This window comes from Aquila chrysaetos, chromosome 18 (assembly GCF_900496995.4).
Source record: "Aquila chrysaetos chrysaetos chromosome 18, bAquChr1.4, whole genome shotgun sequence".
NCBI classification, from domain to species: domain Eukaryota; kingdom Metazoa; phylum Chordata; class Aves; order Accipitriformes; family Accipitridae; genus Aquila; species Aquila chrysaetos.
In genome coordinates this window covers 26,219,631-26,240,812 of record NC_044021.1, presented here as the reverse complement: position 1 = coordinate 26,240,812, position 21,182 = coordinate 26,219,631, and the positions used below count along the sequence as shown (strand labels likewise).

General features: G+C 40.6%; 1 protein-coding gene across 2 annotated transcripts in view; it reads right to left on the bottom strand.

The window, feature by feature from the left end:
• Nucleotides 1-20,297, bottom strand: part of LOC115352956 (tubulin polymerization promoting protein) — a 69,892-nt gene extending 49,595 nt beyond the window's left edge. The window contains exons 1-2 of one of the 2 annotated variants that reach the window (XM_030041786.1): nt 20,166-20,297; nt 5,666-5,980 (exon numbers count right to left, since the gene is read on the bottom strand). In XM_030041786.1, coding sequence (XP_029897646.1) covers nt 5,666-5,976 — 311 coding nt within the window. In that variant the 5' untranslated portion in view covers nt 5,977-5,980; nt 20,166-20,297. The other variant, XM_030041785.2, reaches the window with a different exon arrangement.
• Between the last annotated feature and the right edge of the window lie 885 nt (nt 20,298-21,182).

The window sequence follows — 21,182 nt, the reverse complement described above, 5'->3', positions numbered from 1 at the left end:
ACCAATGCGCTTGCTTTCTCCAAGGCAACAAGATTCGCTAAACCCATATTTTCACTCTGCAAGCACAATACAAGACACAGCCTACAAACTTTTGCAACTCTGGAAGAGTAACATAAAAGATACAGTCAGTTAATGAGGAAAATTTCCAAGAAGGAAGGAAATCGTTTCAGCTACTAAAGAGATACCCGTGGAATTCCCATTCTCATGAAAACCATTCATTTTCAAATACTATTGCATGTCTCTAAATTCAGCAGACCCAGATTGCATTATCACTCTTAAATAGTGAAATATAAAAGAAAGATGTCTATATAAGGTTCATATAGTATGCAAAAAATGAATGCTTGGAACGATTGAATATTAGTAAAGATATTTATAGTTAGCAGATATTTTAGCAGAAGCCTGAGCTACAGGGAAACTGAAGTTATTACCATTACAAAAATGGTGAAATACTGTTTTTGGTCCTGTCATGAAAATTCACATGCAGTAATGCATGAAAACTTTCCTTCTCATAGAATATGATTGTGACTTATCCTTGTCTTCAAGTATGGCAGTGAATTTAGGGACCAGTTAAAAAAATTACTTCCTACAAAGTATTTTCAGGCTTCTTTTTTTTTAAACAATGACATAAGCAGGTTTTTCAGAGAAGGAGGTGCTTCACTTTTGCCATTTAAAGAGAAAAAGCTATCCTGATACCAGTTAACAAGAAATTTTTATGTAACTTTAAGCAAGGAGCTAGCTTTGAAATGAAAATTTACCCTGCAACCATAGTGTTACTATTGTATGCAGTCCAATGAACATATGAAGAAAAAGAGTCCAACATCTCAAGTTTTGACTGTGAAACTATAAAATACAGTAAGGAGAGCCTACTACCTAATTGCATTTACAGTTATGTACACTTTTGTTGGTTTTGCTGCATTTTTAATATATTTCATCCAGTGTGATATTGTAAAACTTTGTAACTCACTCTTTACAATTTCTTTTGCTTTTCCAGGTGCAACATGCATAGAAAGGTATGAAATGTCTTTATTATATGTTTTTATAACCTAAAAAAACTTTTAAAAATTTACTTTTCTACTTACTATAGAAAGAGCAGTCTATCCCAACTATATTAATGCAATCCAAATATTTGGTGTAAACTAATCTCTAGGGATGCAACATACAAATATTCATACACGTGGCTACTCTCACAAGTGGGCTTTGGCTTTTCATTTCAAGTAATTACATTGCTGCTTAATTTTTAGTATTTTCTGAGCTGAGAATAGAAAGGTTTTAAAATAGAAGGCAGAAAAAGACATCTATTAAATCAATTTTTTAAACACACAACAACTTATATTACAATTCACCAAAGTGGAAGGATTTGGGAGACCCTTAAGAACCTACAAATAACTGTTAAACAAAAATACTTCGGGGGGTGGGGGGAGATCACCCAATTTACATCTTTTCTTACCAAATAATGCAATTCTAGTAATTCTTCTTTCATGTCTACTACTATGCAATCTTTGCATTAGACCATTCCTCCTTCTTATCCTAAAGTACATACAAATGTGCTTACGTGAAGGCCTTCAGTGGACCTTTTATGAAAGATAAATAGACAAATTACACTTCAGGCTGACCTGACATCCTCATGCAAAAGGAAATCAGCATTCTACACTTATTTTCTTATTTGTAACAACGGTTCATCAGAATTTCCTCAACCTTTATAGCAATACAAACTTAACTTTAAATGAACTAATCTCTGAAAGACAGACACGTAGTCCCAGCTTTGAAGAAATATCATGGACTATTCAAAACTTTCAGAAGTTTTGTTCACCTGGTCTCCTGGCTTTGGCTGGGATAGAGTTAATTTTCTTTCTAGTAGCTGGTATAGTGTTATGGTTTGGGTTCAGTATGAGAAGAATGTTGATAACATGCTGATGTTTTCAGTGGTTGCTAAGTAGTGTTTAGACTAAGTCAAGGATTTTTCAGCTTCTCATGCCCAGCCAGCAAGAAGGCTGGAAGGGCACAAGAAGCTGGGAGGGGGGACAGCCAGGACAGCTGACCCAAACTGGCCAAAGGGATATTCCATATCATGTGCCATCATGCCCAGTATATAAACTGGGGGGAGTTGGCCTGGGGGCATCGCTGCTTGCGAACTAACTGGGCATCGGTCAGCAAGTGGTGAGAAACTGCACTGTGCATCACTTGTTTTGTATATTTCATTTCTTTTATTAGTATTATTGTCATTTTATTATTGTTATTATTAATTATCATTATCCTTATTATTTTCTTCCTTTCTGTCCTATTAAACTGTTCTTATCTCAACCCATGAGTTTCACTTTTTTTCCCCCTGATTCTCTCCCCCATCGCACTGGGTGGGAGGAGAGTGAGTGAGCAGCTGCGTGGTGCTTAGTTGCTGGCTGGGGTTAAACCATGACACATGGTTTGGCAGAGATGGGGAGGGGGGTGTTGAGTCTGCAAAAATGTTCCTTACTTCTCATGATTGAACTGATAAAACCTCTCCTGCAGCAGAGAAAGTTACCAATCAGAGAATAAAACACTATCTTTCAGTAGCTCTTAGGTAAACGTATCTGTTACTAATTTCCCTGTTACTTTACCCTGACTATCAGCAATGTATAGTTCCTACCTATTTTGCCACTATCTGTAGCAGAACAATAAATGAAGCCTGGGAAAGTTAGCAAGATGACAAACATGGGCTTTATACATAGACATATTAATTCATAAATCCAAAGAACAATTCTACTAGATTATATTTTCTAGTGTTTGAACAACGTGCCATTGTCATACACTGTAAGTATGGCTGGCTAGAAAACAAACCCTGCTAAACACAGTAGCTTCCCAGTGATAGACCCAACAGAAAACCTGTTTGGAGTTCTACGACAATGCTAGATGGCAACTGTAGTTGGGTATGACAAACATCTCTTCTTATCTTTGGGGGTGTTCCTGGCCAGACTACAAGTGTCAAGATCCACCAGCCCCATCTCACTGAACCACTACGGCTGACCATAAGCATCCCAGGCCAAAGTCCATCTTGTGAGATGCAGTCTAGCTGAAGAACCTAAAACCAACAGTGAAGTACAGAGCCTCCTGATACCCATAAGCATAATCCTTACTGAGGCATGGAAGCAGTACTCTGCACTTTCTGGGGAGCTGGACATTCTTTTATAGTGTTTAATGTTTTTCATTCAACACAGATGGGGAAAAACTTGGGTTGTCAAAAAACCTTAGTGCTCTGCTGGGAAAAAGCTGCTTGTAAAATGGAAATGAGTAAGAATTTATTTTGTGAATATGCCTGTTTTCATGCATCACCAAATCCATCATTACCCTTTAGCTTAGGGTTAAATGCAAAGCAAAAGAGAAAGCAAGGAAAAGCAGTTGTCCGAACATGCCAAAGAAACCCTGTATACCAGCCTATGCATAAGCCTTCTAAGTTACAGCATATTACTAACACTTGAGTAACTACAGCCATTAAATATCCCCTTGTTAAAACTTAAAATACTATATGTTAAATAAATGTGATCTGGACTAAAAAAAATTGCTGACATATGCTGTCAAGAATAAAAATGTAAAAAAAACCCCAACACTTAAGAAAATGTGGAAGTATACCTACTGAAAGCATGCACATGAAAAACCAGACCTTTCTAATAAAGATAGCAAATCTCAGCTATTTTAAGTTTCCCCATCTGCCATTTAAGCAGTATTAATTTAAAAATAAAATCATTTTAAAAGAGAAGAATATATAAGATACATGTTTATGTACATGTATAGGTGAGGAATGAGCAAGTAATTAATAAACAATTAAGACAAAAATGCTTTTGCATTTGATGCAGTTATCTTCTAAACTATTAAATACTAGATAGAGAGAGGAAAAGATGGCATGCTTCTTCCAAAAGAAATGTCAGCACTTCACAGCAGTCACAGGAGAAAGGTCTGAGAAACTGCTGAACAGGCACCTCCCCACAGAGGCAGAGACAAGAACCCCTGAGCTGAGCTGAGACTGCTGAACAACTGCAAGGGTATATGCTGATATTCCCCTTGAACCTCAGGTCCCCGCCACCTCATGACTTATTCCAGCAGAACAGGACTGGATTCCTTCTACCCCAGCAGGCACCAAAACTATACCTCTTTGTATCTGCTGAAGTTGCACAATTGTTTATACCATATCATGGGGTTGTCCTATTGCTAACTTGCCCAGATACTGACATGAGAAAGTAGACATGAGAAAGTAGCGCTAAGATTATTTCCTGTGATGATAGATAAAGAGAATTTTTTAAGTCAATGACAACCAAAGAAAATTTTACAATAAATGCCAGCATTGTTTATCATAGATCAAGAAAGAAAAAAACAACCCTACAACCTAAATATCCATTTCAAATAAGCTATTTCACTGATGGTATACCTAACTCTGGCAACACAACTTCCAAAAAAATACAAGTAGGGACTCAAAGAGAAAGCAGACTGATACAAGAACAAGAGTGTTGGAGTGTGCATATATAGTGTTTTCAATTGCCTAGATAAAATCCCCGAGGAGAAAAGAAACAAAGAGAGAAAGAAATCAAATAAGTAATGTCATTCTAACTGTGCATGTTACACTGGACAACCTTTCAAGATCAAGGGCCTTTTCTGCTCTGCCTTTCTATGCTTTGAGGCACTCTAAAGGGTCAGTGCTTGTCAGAAGTTTTCCCAGCTACCCTTGTAAGCAACTTGGTTTGCATGTCCTCCCCAGCATTACACCACAGTAGTTGAGAGCATAAGCCAAATAAATGTTCCTGCAAGCTACAAGTACAATTAAGGAACCTTCCTTAAAGCATGTTCCTCAACACAATGAGGTGTGAGTCAATTTAAACAGTTACTGTGGTAATAAAAAGCAGAAAAGACAAGGCTATCAGGTCAGATACCAGGGGGAGGAGGAAGGTGAAAATGATCCAATTCTACACATAAAGCAAGAACAAAAATATTATTTGGGGCTTCATACAGAATATGCTGGAGTAGTTGAATGTCTTCCCTTGGATTTGACAAGTTTCTGGATCAAGCCTGCCTATGTTTTCAATCAGGGGAGAAAGTTTCACTAAAGGTTCACTCAAGTCTGCTCACAAGAATAAGCTAGGACCACTGAGATAATCCTAACCAATTAATCACAGCCATGGGTCTGTATCACAAATTCACCATCAGTTTGGCACGTCCCCACACTTTAAACTTGAGTAGGTGTTGTGCTGGACATCAGGACTGTTAGAATAATGGCTTTTAGCATATATCGCACCTTAGCCTCAGTCCTCTGAGGCTGAGTTTTGGCAAGATGTGAAACTACATCCTGACTTCATTCAGATATCCTTCAGGAAGCATTCACATCATTTACTGCAGCCAAACAAACAAACAAAAAAAATTTTTCTTGGAATAGCCTACATTTGTCCTGATCACATCATACCTCTTCCTACAGCATAACACCTGTGACACTGAAGTCAGTTTAAGATAGCAGGACATAGCAGGACAGAAGCTGAAAGCTGTATCTTCAGACAACGCAACACAGTTTCATAAAGGACCAAGAGAGATCAATTGTGACAAAGATATATAATGCCTCACAACATCTGTAAGCAACAGAAGATAAATTTAGATTATATCTGTAAAACATGTTGGGGAGACAAGGAAATGATGGCAGAAAGGTACTTACTTGATTTTACTGAAGACAATGTCAACATCTGTGATTGTCACATTCTTCCCATCTATCACATGACAGTCCTTACATAGCTTTGACCAGTTCTTCCCATGCATTTCTTTTCCTGTGGCTCTTGTATCACCATGGATGGCAAATTTTCTAAAGGCCTCTTCCAGAGCACTTATTTCTCCTGCCATAGCTCCCTCATGGGAGCTGTTTGAATCATAGGATAATCGTTTTGCTGCTCGGTCCTTTGCTGGATCTGAAGGAGACTTTGGAGGAGTCTTATTCACAGGTTTGGTCGACTTCGCTTTATTGTCAGCCATTGTGCTACAAAGAAGAGGAGGGTAAACTCATTACATTAATTTGCACTAGTTTACCTTCTGTTAAGCTACAGGCTACAGTCCACGTCACAACGTATGAAGAGTAAGTGGTCTATAAAGTTAGCAAGAACTCAGTGCCCTCCACCATCAAACAACAGTCTATACATAGAACTATGTAACTCTCTGCCCATCTAGAAAAAAATTCTAGCGTATTTAAAAAAAAAAAAAAAAAAAAGGGCAGGGAAAGAACATTCCAAAATGAGGCACAGACCTAGTTTCACCACCATTACATCAGCCAACACAAGAACACTTAGTGTTTGTTTCGTTTTTCAAAAAAAAGGCAATCACAACAGTCACTCTACTGATCTAAATAAAAGTATGCCCTTTGCATTGTAGGCATTACTACCTACTTTTATTTCTGAAGGAAAAATAAACAGCCCTTTATTTTCTGGACCGTGGCTTTTAAATTATTTTTTATTGAAAAGTGAAATATTTTGAAAGTGCAGCAAAAATATTAATGTTATAACCCTTATGTTATATAATGTAAGGGCTAACAAGTAAGGAAGCCTCAGAAATACTCAGACAAGTCTCTCTTGTTAACAAAACCATTCATTTCTCAAGTTTATGCCCAAAGAACTGCAGCTGTAGAATTCATTTGGAATAAACACATCCATGATGCAGGAGCACTGAGAAGGGCTGTCATTACTGCACAGAACAACTTTCAGGTTACCCTATGTTCACATAGGATAGGTTTGCCTTTTAAAAGAAACCTTAAGCTGAGCAACAGAACACTAAAGTTATTTTCAGGTGTCTTCACAAAGAAAAAAACCCTAACATGCCAGAAGCATCCCATAGAAGCCTTTGCCTTCTGCCCATCCACCCTTAGCTTGGCAGAAGTAAGAGGCACTGAAAAGCCTAGTGATAGGGTGCACTGTGTGCCTGTCCCAAAAGCTACATGTAGACGTGTTGCCCAGACTCACTTCTGTGGTGCTGCTACAAATTTTAACCCATAAAGAAGTGCTTCAGGTATCAGAACTTCGGCAAATACTGGATAAGGGCTGGAAAGTAACCCATACTTACGTTGGCCATTCCTCTAAAGTCACAGCTGTACATGGTATGTGACTAACATATGCAAAGATTGGTATGTATTTCTAGTTAAGGTTTTATTTTTGCATCAGATAGAAAGTTCTTTTGGGCTTATATACTGTACTTCGATACAAACTCCTCAGCAATGGAAACAATTCTAAAATTCTACCTCTTCTGATATTGCTTAACCTCTCACTTGAACAGCCAAGGCATATACCCTTTCCTGCATGCTGCAACCAACCATAACTACCTGCTGTGCAGTAGTTATTATTAAGCTTCATGATTAGAAACAACCTTTTAATAAAAATTCTGTCCTTTACACTTCAGCAAATGCAGCATGGCCAAAGCACTACTGTCTGTTTTGAAAACATTCAAGTAAATGCTTAAAAACCTTGTTACATCTTAAGCCTGGGGATCTTTCTGTTTTGTTTACACTATCAGCACAAGTTTTGGCCAACAAACCAAAATCCTAAATTAAAATTAATATGACAGGAATTTACTAACTGTAGCCAGAGAGTTATATGTGCACCTACAAAATAAAAAGAAAAGCACACGGGGGAAAAAAAGAGTTTGAAATTTTAAAGTTCATTAAAAAGTTAAAAATGTAACCAATTCCCATTCCTATTTCCTTTGCACCCTGCCTGCTCTCCAAAGAACAGCAATTTTACCTCAATAAACTTTTCTGAAAGTCTCCCAACACTGAAACTCCAAAACAATAAGCACCCACAGTAAATTGTGAGCTACTACAAGTATCACAGATGCATACATTTCTACCAAAAGAGGGTCTAGATCATTCTAAACTGTCTGATTCACCAGGCTACACACATTCTTTTGCGACCAAAACAGCGGTGAGAGAACATAAGAAAACAAAAACACTGCTGGCACAATCTATGCAAAAGAGAATTACATTAAAAATCAGATCATGAAGATCTATGATCTACCTCCACCTTCAAGGAAGCTAGACTTCCAAAAGCAGAAGTTTCTTCCAAGCTTGTACCACTTCAAATCCACCAGAGCTGGAAACTAGAACCAGAAATTTTCCAAGCTAACACTAACTGGCAAAAGACAGAAAGACAGAACACATCAGGAAAAAGCAAAGTCTGTATTTTAATGACTGTATAGGATATTAAAAACCAAAGGTACCTCCGTAAGCAAGTAACGGGACAAAACAAGGTAGAGATCCGCTATGGTAAGGTATGTACAGCTCAAATCATTTTGCAATTTTATCTCGTGCCAAACAAACCTTCCAAGAGATCTTCAGGGACAGCCCCCTCTTGCTCTTGACAGAATTGCTAAGAAGCTATAATCAGTGTGAATATCCTTGAAAGGTACAATTGCATAGTTTACAAACTACAAGCAAGAAAACATCTGTGCCACACTGTCTCTTCTGAAATTAGAAAAAAATAACCACATGCCTACATTTTTAAGTATCTCCTCAACAAAATCTTTCTTTAGCCAGTGTCAGTGCCTTGCTGGCCAACTTTGCCTAATCCCATGTCACCCATAACCGTAACTCAACTTTGCACAGCCCAGCAGAAATGTGTTTTAAAAAGCAACTAGTGATTTCAAATCATGAGCTGAAACTCACACTTGAAAAGGTTCTGATTTTCTGAATCGTGTGATTTTTAAAATGACTACATTATTTTTGTCCATACTGCTGTCTTACACCGTCTTCCATATGATAGGTATACCTATTGAAAATATTTTTTACTTACGTTCACTTGCTAATAAATTAAAAGTTTATAAATTTGGTATAGGAAAAATGCTTAAAGGAACATATTTGGCCTTGAGAAAGATAGTTCACTTCTAGACTTAGTTCTCTCAGACATCAATAAATGAACTTTATATTGGGGTGTTTTTAGTAATTCTGGGCCAGGGGGAACGGGACACACTCTACAGAAAAAGGTTTCAGTTTTGAATGGTGAAATCTGGTATGCAAAGCAGACTCATTTCAAAGAAATCCTCACTATCTAAAGCAGAAGGTCAAGGATAGATTAAAACTAGGGCTCTGCTGTGGTTGCCCAAAATTGTCATGGATAGTCCTTTTCTTGTTGAACCATAATTAAGTTTACTTGTTAAAATCCCACTTAATAGCATGAAGTTTACTAAAAGGAAGCCACCCAGTTTATGAAAATACTGACCTAGCCTCAACTTCAAATTTTGTTTCTTAACACTACACACAACACACTCTGAAGAGAAATATATTCATTAATATACTATATTAGAAGGTAAAGAATTGCACAACACAGGATATGAAATCAGATTTTTAATGGGTTCAGCTCCTTTAACTTCTTTTAATGATTAGAGATGAGGAAGGAGATCATGCCTTGTTGAAGAAATGATCTCTCAAAGTGAAGTACAGAATAACCTGTTTGCCAAAAATTCAAGATCAAATGCAGGTTTGAGTCTTCCTTACCCTTTTTACCCCTGGACAAAGGGATCAGAAGGTGCTTTCCAGCTTCTGCTACAAGTAAAGATTAGCAGTAATTTGGGGAGGGGCCACAGCAGGGCAATAGGTGGGAGCGACAAAAGAAAGTGACTACTCTAAAATACCAATTCTAAAATTTGGTAAAACAAAATTAAGCCACTGTTCAAAAGCATGAGCTGTGTAGATGCCAACTATAACAATTACAGCTAACCAAAGAAACACCTTTCATCACCATCCAAAAAGTCTAATACGCACAAAGTTAGATAATACTACATTTCCAGAGCCAGCAGAGGGAAGGAAGGTCGGACTAGCCATCGATCCCATCCTCTCCAAATACTGCTGGCTCTAACCTAGCAGGTCCACATCACCAAAAGAAGCCATATAAGACATTAAGAAAGAGGTATAACCAGATGCTAGAGTTCAGAAGGCTTTGTGAAAGAACAACTGTCCCAAAAAACTGGAGTTCCAGAAATCCACAGAATATTTAGACAACTAGGTGCTGTGTTATGAGTTGCTATAGTCTGTGCCATGTGATACTCCTTTAGTGTCATGAAAAAACAGTTCTTGTCCCTTCTCTCACTCTGCAATAGGTAAACAATACAGCACATTATACAGACAGAGATATCTATACAGAGATTAAGCCAGGGATCAAACTGACTGAGGTCATGACTAATTCATGCTAAAATAGACTGAAAGTGCAGATCTGTGCTCTCAGCACATGCCTAACCCATTAGAAAAAGTTTTCTCATATCATCAAACTTCCTTTCAGCCAGAGACTACAATACATACTCATCAGACAGCTGGGAGAACGCCCCTAGATAAAGTCACGTATTAATCTGGATTCTTCCAAAAATGAGGGGACAAGCAGCTATTGTTTCTGTGAATTCCAGTTGCTGATTCTCTATAGCTGCATGAATACCAGGTACATAGAAATGAGCCCAAAGCCTCAGTACTGACCAACTGTCAGCTCTACTGAAAGATTTATACTGATTTACACTCTTTCACTTCCCCACATCCTCTCCAGTTGTTAACACATTGCAGGAATTCTGGTACAGCTTTGATTTAGATTTGGGGGAAATACTCTTAGAAGTAATCCATCTCTCAGCACCAACAAGGAAGAACTGAAGATTTACCAAAACCCAGAGTACAACAATTTCAGCAGGTTATGCAACTCTATGGAATATGCACGTATCCCACCTGGTCAGAATTCCCTGCGGCCCCTTCCCTGCCCTGTCCTTGAGAACTAATGCATGGCTAATCTGCTCAAGAAGTGCAGACAGCTTAGTATTTGTAATAGAAGTTAGCATCGCTGCCATGTCACAGACAGGGAAACCAAAGCAGAGGGATGAAGAAACATGTCTGTTATGCTGCCGGAGTTCAGAACATCATGAGGACCCTGTGTCCCGTACTCTACACTGCTTTAATTATCAGGCCACAAAGCAGGTACATGATTGTATGGGGTGCTCTGAAGAACCAACATTCTCTGACTCCATGGAGGAAATAATACAGTCCCACTAGCTGCAAATGTATTAACCCAGTTTACGATCTCCACATCAAAAAATGCTTTTCAAAAAAAAAAAAAAAAAAATCAACAGGAAACTATCAAAAGTGTGAATGCCTAGCTTTTTGGGCTATATCATGTACTTTCTCATCTGCTTTGTCTAGCTTGCCTCTAGCATGCTAGGAATGTTCTGTCCCAAAGTAAGTTGAATTGCTTTCATTTGCAGCAAGTATTACAAAACCAGTTTTAATGGAAGTCTTGGAGCATTAACTGCCACAGAAATTAGTAAGAGTGTATTTTCTAAGCACAAAAGACTAGAACATTACAGTAGATACTTATTACAGACTCAGCTACAATCCAGTTAATAGAAAAGGCAGCTTGTTTTAAAACCTTTTGTTCTTTGGAATATTTACCAACCAAGAATTGGCTAAAACAAGGTCAAAAGTCCTGTGAACTAAGGAAAACTTCCAGTTCAAACTTTTTAATGGCAGAAAGCATTCAAGCATCAAGCAGACCTCTCTTCAGGAGACTGCTGAGATTGATAAATTTGGAGAAAAATTTCAATAGCACAATGGCACAGCTGCAATGCCATAATGGTATTACTAAAATCTACACTTTCCTGTAATACTCGCCTTTGCATATGCCAACCTTATTTCTCACACACAACACCTAGCTCCATTGCAACTTGCAACAGAACTCCACAAGACCCCAAAGTTATGTTTACACTGAACATCAGGGTCATCCTCTAACTAAAATCCAAAGTCTGCAGTGCAAATTCCTCATCTTGAGGCCAAAGACAGTAACTTGGATAAAACAGCCCTAAAATGGAATATATGCTCAAGTTCTCAATCTTAGCCCTGATCCCTCCCCTAAGTTCTTAACCCCTTCTACCATATGCCCCAGACAACTAAGCAGCAAAAATCTACAAACTCTGTCCTTGACTTCCTTCTCTTCTGCAATTCCTTTTGCTGCTGTTTTAAGGCATAGTCCAAGGTTCTGCTTTGCTTACAGTCACACCATAGAGCTTTGGCCACAAGGTAGAGTGGAGATGGTACCCTAACTGTACCCTAAATATCCACCAAGATATAATCCAAAACAGAGATTCCCCAGACAGTCTTTCTGCAACCTCCTCGCCACCCAGCAATTATGTTATATGTTTTGTCTCCATGACCTGTTAAGTGAGAAGGGCAAGTAGGTAATCCACAGCACAAACCCTAGACTTATAAGCAAAGATACTGTTCTACTACCTCCAAAATGGCACCAGCAGGTCAAAAAAAAAAAAAAAAAATCTTTCAAACACTCTATTCCATTTTTGCTGTTCCTGAAGCCAAGTATGTGGGCTTCCCAACACTCTTGCTCTTTGTAACAGGTATTCAGACCAAAAAATTCCCTAGCTCATGGGCGAATTTCATCTAACTGATCTTCCTTACATCCTCACCTTCCAAAGGGGGGAAAATATAACAGATTATTCTGCAAAAGCATCTATACATCTATTTAGTTGGCCAAGAAAAGTAGGATTCTACATTCAGACAGATAGCCTCTCTCATGCATGTGATCACATCAGACATTTGAACAAATGCTCAAGAAAACAGTAGCCAGGACTCTACCAATTTTATTGAGAACTAGAAATAGAGCAGGGGGAAAGGAGAGAGATGGTGGACCCCTTGCAATGCAGTTAACACAGCCAGCAAGTTGAGGTAAGTCTGGTATTACATAAAGATTTGAAGAACTGTATGTTGCTAACATTAACAATTTTACTTCTGTTTTAACCTCACAATAAGCTTCCTATTTCTGTGCCATTGTCTTATAAATGCATCAGCCTCGACCTCTCCACACCTACATTCTTAGCTCCAGCCTAGCCAAACTACTAGCCTTCCTAAAGATATTTCTTAGATGGTCTTAAACCTGAAAGGTCATTGGCTTTTAGAAAATAGGCATGCTACAAAGAATTCTGCCCACAGGCACATAACCTAGTAGTTTTATGTTGTTACCTGTTTTTACCTTCCATTCTCCTGCTAATCCTTCCTGCGCATCAAGTGTTGGTAAGCATGCGATTGCTTAAGGTGTAATTTTTATCAGAATAGGTTTCTGCACTCTTGGTAAAACTTGTCCACTGCACTGCAAATAGTTGCCATCCAAAATTTAAGACCTTCCAGTCAATACAAGCAAAAGAGAAAGCAACTTTTCAACAAGCATGAGAGGTGCTATTTTTATGAGTGAACTGGATTCGTAACATTACCAAACTGTGCAAGGCATTTGAATTTGTCTGACTGCATCTGTTTTATTTTAGTACTTGATCTATCTTCCCCATGTTTTAAAAATGTTACAGAATTGCAGTTAAAGGGAATTCTCATTTATTTTCTGTCTGTAATTATTTATGCCAAATAAAAACAGCAGAGACAAAGTACAGCAGATGAAATCTTTTTCCCACATTTTTGCATAAACATTCAAGCCGAGGGAAGGGATAAACAGCTGGAGAAATGCAACATCCTCCTAATAAAATGCAATGCTCCAGACAATGCTCTTAAAGCTTCCCTTAAGCTTCCTTCACAGCTACCAGTAGGAACCAGAGTTAAAGCATTTCTCTTCTGAGTTCTTCTCTGGGCATATTTCTCCACACGAGATGCTCACGTGAATGAGAGCCATCCATTTTCCCTGGCATGTAACACAGAAGGAAAATGAGCAGAGAACACTGCAGACCAACCAGAGCTAACACAACTCTTATCTATATTTAAACCCACCTTTACCTAAAGAAAATTAAATCATTTCACAGGCTTTATGAGGAACTTCACGACTGAACCTCGAGTTCTCTTAACAATATACGTGTATCTAGCACTATGGACAAGGGCAAGGCGCGCCAAATCATACAGCTACATTTAAGTCCTTCAGCAGAACACACACAGAGGAACAAAAAAGGTGGTTACTCAAGTTGTCCAATGTTTCTCCTTGGCAAAACAGTATTTCAGACTGTGATGAAGTTACATATGCCTTTAAAGGGACAACCTTAGAAAGCACATTATCAAGCACAGAGATTATTTTGACTGCTGACAAATGGCTGTTACTGTTCTATTTCTAAAAACTATTGCTATCTGCCTACACAGTTACTGCTACAATATCCCTTATATGTAAAACTAAGTTTAGTTCTTCGGAAATTACATTCCTCCATTCCAAAGAAGCACTTCATAAAATATCACCTCTTTATATACGTATAAATGAAGCATCTATACACAGACACACATACATCAGCATTAGTTCTATTAGAACTTTTTTCTTTTAAATGACACATTCACCTGACAACACTTAAAACTACACAAAAACTCTTTATCTAACTAACTCTTAACTAGCTCTACAATATACTGTAATACCACCATGTCACTTACACAAGGTTTCAACTATGAAGGCAAAAGCATAAATGCAGGCATCCACCACACATTTATGTACTGGTGAACTCTTATCATGTTTTGGTTTTTTTTCCATTATGTGACTATCCCATTTGAGGATTCCACTTACTAAGTATTCATCCTGAGCTCTGCTGGGCTGCTATCGTTGGTAGATGAAGAAATAATCTGGACACAAATACCCTGCAATTCCACACACAGGCAAGGATACAAGCCAGTATCTAGAACAGCCCTCACAGAAGAAAGTAAAACACTGGTTAAAGCACACAAAAAGAGGAGCCTCAACTGTTTAGAAGAGGTATTTTTCCATAGTGTATCAAAAAAGACTTGGGAATCACAGATCCAAAAAGGCTACAAGACAACAGCTGCTCTCCGCAGTAGTTAGTCAGGCAATTAATTTACAGCTCCAAATAACATGCTGGGCATATCATCACTTTAGGATTAGTTAAGTACAGGTTCCCTGATTTGTACCATTACAACTGTAGTTTGCTTAGCCTCATTTCTTCATACACCATACATGGTACCCTCCCAGCACTTCCATCCAGAGCAGACTACTAATCTGGACTTCTGCAGTATTTCTGCAAGAGCCATGAGTAATGAGGATCCAGTTCATGAAAGGAGATCAGAGATTGTACAGCAAGGAGATCACTTCGAATACCGGTAAGATGGGGGGGCTTTGTGTACCACCTACAGGTAAAAATATCAAGACAACCAAGTTGATGCTATTGACAGGGATAGAATTAGATCAAACAAAAACTGAGCTAACGAAGGCTTACAGGCCTTGAAAGCACTGTAAGATTTAATACTCACAAAGCATCATCTCTGATAAAAGAACTGGAGATGGTACAAGAGCTACAAAATCATGAGACAAGATGTTTTACCACGAGAGACTTAAAGAATTCCACCAATGTAATTTGTCAGGTGATTGCAGTCACTTGAGTGAGGTATCCAAATACCTTTGTAAAGAAACCGCATCACATACGAAATGGCTCTTTACTGCCAAAGATATCAATAAACTCAACAGCTGAAAACTCAGGCTACACCAAAGCAAATTAGAAATAAGACTTCCTTAGGGAGAGAAAATCAACCATTGGAAATAGTAAAGGTAACGTCTAAGAATAGCTGCAAACACTTCACATGCTGACATCTGCACATTAGACTTTATTTAATACAGAAGATACACTTAGTCAAGCATCTCTGAAAGATGGACTTTTATCAATGTATGTTACTGCTCTCAGATAACTAGCTGAAAATAACTAATTCATGAGTCAGATTAGATTGTCTAAAGATCCCTTGTATTCCTAAAGTCTGCTGCTTCAGTTTTGTCTGAATCCAACAAAATAAATTAACCTTTAAGTACAGATTTTTTTCAACTACCCACAGCTCAGAACAAAATAAGAGGGGAATACTTCCCTTCTAAATCGTCAATAAGTTCCTTCACATTTATAAGCTCCTGTAAAATGAACCATTCAGGTACTGGTCCTTCCAACAGTGAAATCGGATGAGACAGGCAAACACATATTTGTCTTTAATTTAAAAATAAGCAGTCATCAACAACAAAAGAATGCTTTTGTGAGCAAGACGTCTTAGCATTTGAATTTCCATTGCAAGAATTTTCTTAGCGCTGATCCAATAGAACACCATTCCTCAACTGTGCATTTAAGAAATTGTTTGAACTAGGACTGCATCCTTCAGAGGTTCAAGCAAAAACTGTTACATCCTTGATTTTTTTTTTTAAGTTTCTCTGTGCTCATTTTACCAAATGCTCCAATATTTGAACACTGACACACAAGCATATTCTTAAGATTAGCCAAACTGGGCAAGGATTAACTTCATAAGATAATTTAAGACAGTTGTACTGCAGATTAATTTTTATATTTTCATCTGCCCCATAAGGCACTGAAGCTGTGGTGTGTATACTCTTGGTTTTCAATCCATGACAAGTTAAGTTTAGATCACACACTCAGGACACTCTGAGGCAGGGGAAAGCTGAGGAAGAAAAGAAAAAGAAGAGGGAACCTTAAGACAACTGGCAAGAGTAAGAACCTAGGCTTCTACGACATCTGCCTTAGAGTCCTGACACAGTTCTGTTTGCTCCTGCTAAGAGGGAATCTTAATTGCCCACCCACTACAGATAACACCTAACAATAGAGAAAAACTTTCAGTTTGTTTTGATGGACATACACTGCGAGCCAAGAAAAATGACCAGCACAAAAATCAGTCTGTTCTGCTCCGTCAGCACTTGAGATGAACACCCAGCCACAAAAAGCGTCCTGAAACCTGAACAGACTGTGCGTACTTGCACTGTAGCCCATGTGCAGGCCCAGTGTACTTAAAGACCTTATTTATACTGGGGTATTTTACCAATAACATCCTCTCAACGTACCGTGACTTTCACTACTATTTCAAAGTATTCCAATAAACAGACTGCATTGCAATGGGAAATTCTTACAGCACTTTATGTATGGGCAACTTGGGATGGGCAGGCTGATGCATTCCCTAAGAAATTTCTTTCTGCTGAAGGTGTATTTGTTACTAAGTATTTTCTGTGGGTTTGGGCACATGAGGGAGATAAGAGGAAGAGCGAGCTAAAACAGCTTATTGAAAATATTGGGGAAAAGGCAAAGCAATTTGATTTTTCCTGCATAACACTTTGATTTTGAAATGAAAACTCCATTTCAAAATTTTAAAAAATTACCTTAAATTTAAAGAATGGTAAAAATTAAGCAGCCTGAAGATGCAATGTTTCATATTGGGTCGATGCAGGGTTTTTTTATTTTATTTCAACTTTCGGCATTTAGTCAAGTTAAATACATTTAAAAAAAACCCAAACCAAGCTATTATTCACGTCCCAAGAGTGCCCTTTGATACCAGAACTTCCCTCAGAGAACTGTGCGAGTCTTACATTAAGTTCTACAATTTCCCTTGCTCTAACATACGAGAAAGAGAAAATACATAGCTGGATAATGCACATACATGTACCGATGTATTCTTCTTAAAAACAGCTGCATTCCCTGTTTTGTACCCGTTACAGTGGTCTTATTCTGTATTTTGGATCATAATATTTTGGGGGCCAGACCCAAGTTTTTGTTCCACGGTTATATTGCACCTAACACATTAGTTAATGTCCCTGTTCACAGCTCCCAGACACTATGGCAGTACAAACAGCAAGCAAAATATTTCTTTTCAGCTAACTGGCAGAGGCACCTAAAAGCACTTAAGCCCATAACAGTCATGCCAGTATGGCAGAGAAACACTAAGGGTGAAAATTATATACCTGCATTTAATTTCCGTTATGCACAGCACAAAAAAGGTTTTCGGAGAGAGAAAAAAACCCAGTTTGTTGCTCGTTGAAAAGAGTCCATTTCATTTATGCAAGGGCTGCAAGCAGTATGCATGTACAAATAGAAAGGACATGACATCATTGAGTGACTACACCACAGGAAAGACTGCTCTTGTTAAACGTTTTTCTTCATGCAGTGATACAGGCTTGTGAATACAGTCACATTCGCATACTGAAGACTTACATAATCAAAGTATGCAAAGAAAGAAAATATCTGATATTTTAATTTGCATCTTAGCTTATCAACTGAGAGCAAGTCATCAAGTTCAAACATTGGAAGGTTTATTCTCTAAAGCATTCTGAGATATATTAAGTACAAGTAATTGCCTCTACTTATAATCAGAATACACAAATCTTAACATAAATTGATATAACTGCCTGCCTCCCTCCTTAAAAGAGCCGCTTTTTTTTTTTTCTTTTTCTCCAAATTAAGCTCGAGGTACAAGAAGTAAAATTAACTCCTATCATACAGCTACCTACAGAAAGTAATTGGATAATATACCTACTATAAAAAGTAAATAAGATGACATTATTTTTCATCACAGTCAATCCACAGTTTAAACTGGGCACAGAAACAACTACTTGCTGGATGTATATTTCCATTTATAAAGATCTTTTCTTACATTTACAAGGGTCAAGTGCAAGCACTGCAGGAGATTCCTATGTGAACTTTATCTGCAATTTGATCCTTGTATGGCATGCTGTCTAAGCATTACACTGTACTATGATTTAATACTGAACATACACTTCAGCAGTTACAAATGACGGACTATTTAAAGGCATATGACTGTGACCCAGAGAGGTACAAAAGCATTCAAAACAGCATTTTATTTTGTTTTTGGGAAGGGTGACATTGAGTTGGGGTAGGGCCTGTAAAAAACATAACTTGAAAAAGAAATGGCTCATTGCTAAAGGATTAAAGAAATGGCCATTGACATTTTAAGAATGAATAAATTGTATACATTCGATAAACAGTCATGCTATTTTAAGCCTGAGACTATGAAAGCGTATAGGTATCTCTCTGTTCCCCCCCCCCCCCCCCCCAGGTCTTCACAGCACCAGAGGAAGAAAAAAAACCCCAAACCTTAATGTTCCATTAACACGCTAACACTCACCAACCTTCTAGAGCATGCTATTTAATGATACTAGTTGAGAAAGCAGTGTGAAGGCTCAGTAAAAGCCAGTGAAAATCATCTTGTATCATGTGTTTCATTTCAGGGTGGGGGTTGGTTTTGCCCCTCCTCTTCTTTTCTTTTCAAATAAACATAAGCAGTTATGCAATCCTCTGTAAAATCTGAAATAATTCCCCCCCCCCCTTAACCTGCTCACGTAGACCCTGCGAAACAAGAATAGGGAAATGGCTTGTCAGCAGCATCTACTGCAAGATCCAAAGCTGTCAACGTTGAAGACACACACTTTCCACCTTGTAGCACACGCCCAGGTGGAAGAATTTCACCCGGGTACAAGAGCTCGTACGCAGGATTGAATAAGTACTTGCAGCCGCTGCTGATGGGGGGGGGGGGGGGGGGGGGCTGGGTGTATTTATTTTCAAGCAAATGCTGGGGTCGCAGATTAACGTGTGGGATTTCGTCTCGTCCCGGTTTCCAGCCTGGACCACTGACTGTACTTGGCTCGGTACCTGCGGGTGTTACACTGCAGTCCCCAAACAGCCTCCCACACCTGACGCTGGTTTTCAGGGAGGACGCCATCTCGGAGACGAAGCCCCTTCGGCTGACGCTTGGGCATTTAAAAGGGAAAAAAAAAAAAAAAAAAAAAAAAAAGGCGACTCGTCTTTACCCATCGATCTCCATAAAAGGGGACCGCTGGCTCTGCAGGAGAGCGCGAAGCAGCAGCCGCAGCGGCTGAGCCTTTGTTGTCGCCTCTCGATAAACAGCACGACATTTTGGAAACAGGGGGGGGTGCGCGCAAGGTGGATCTTCCCCCCCCCCCAGCTCCTCAGGCAGAGCCGGGCTTACCGGCCGCCCTCAGGCAGCATCGCCCATCCACCGACCCGCCGGTGCAGCGCCGGCGGGAGCCGGGGGGGGGGGGGGGGGCAGCCCACCCCCCTCACACACAGGTTACGGCCGCGCGCCCCCTCCCCGGTGGCGGCGGGCGATGCGGCTGCTGCCGGGGCCCGTCCCGATGGGGCGGGCAAAGGAGAACGGCTCTCCCCGACCCTCCCTTCCCCGGGGGCTCTGGCAGAAGAAAGCGGGGGGCGGACAGCGAGGGGTTAATCCTGCGGAGGAAAGCCGCCGCGCCCGCAGCCCCCCGCCTCACGTTAACGGCAGAGCCCGGAGGCGCCAGCCCCCTCACCTTGCGCTTTCCTTCACCGAATAGAAATCCATTAGCCAGCGCGCTAAAAAGGAGGGAACCCCCCCCACACACACACGCACGCACTAAAAAGAGGGGCTCGCCCCGCGAGAGGCGCCCACTCACCGCCGAGCTCCGGAGGGGCGGCCGGTCCGCCGCCCAAACCCGACCTGTCCCTCGCCCGCGTCTCCCGCCGCTCTCGGCAGCCCCTGTCAAGCCGGCGGCGGCGGCTCTCACGGCAGGCACCGCCCTCGCTGCCCGGGCATTGGCGAGCGGCCGGCGCCGCCCCCACGCCATAGGCCGGGCGGGCTGTCCGGCAGGCGGCCGCTCCCGCCCCCCCCCCCCTCCACCCTCAGCGGAGCCTGAGGTAATGAGTTAGCGCGGGGGGGGGGCAGCTGCCGCCGTTGCTGCCTTAAATGGCCGGTTACGGCCGGCGGTGCCTCTGCCTGCTCCTGCCCGGCAGCAGGTGGGCAGGGGCAGGGGCAGGTGGAGGGGAGGCTCCGGGGGCGACGCGGGGAGGGCCGGCCGGCCACCCATCCCATCCCATCCCATCCCACCCCGCCCCGGCTAGCGCGGGCGTCGAGGCCCGGTCCAGCAGCAGCTTCCGCCATCTCGAGCATCCTATTCCCCCTTCCCGAGGGAGAAGGGGAGACCGAGGGGCAACGCAGGCCTCTGCGTCCCGCCGGGCTCTGGCAGGTTTGGGTCTGGATTGCTGCTGGGCGGTGCTGTAAGCTGTGGTCGTTGACGTGAAGTAAATAAAAATTCACTTAGAAAGGCTGGGCTGCGCGCTGCGGTAGGCACTCCCGATAAACCTGGCGTTCCCTCAGCTTGCCTAGGAGCAGGCCTAGGGTTGGCACAGCGGAGCGGTGCAGCGGCGGTTCAGGAGTCAGCAGAAAGGCAATGAACTTTGTGCATCCTTGTTCGTGAATTTGTAACCCGGCTCCAAGGGCCTGGCAGAGCTTGGTGAACTACACCTTGATCGCTGCTGTGCTGGAATCGAGTTAAAACAATCTGCCCGCAGAGGTGAGGGAGAAAAGCAAAAAGATCCAGTTAATGTGCAGTAGAGTCTCAGTTTTTCAAATGCAGGATAGATACATAGCTAACTTTGAAAAACCGTTGCATACCTATACTTGCCTTGAGATG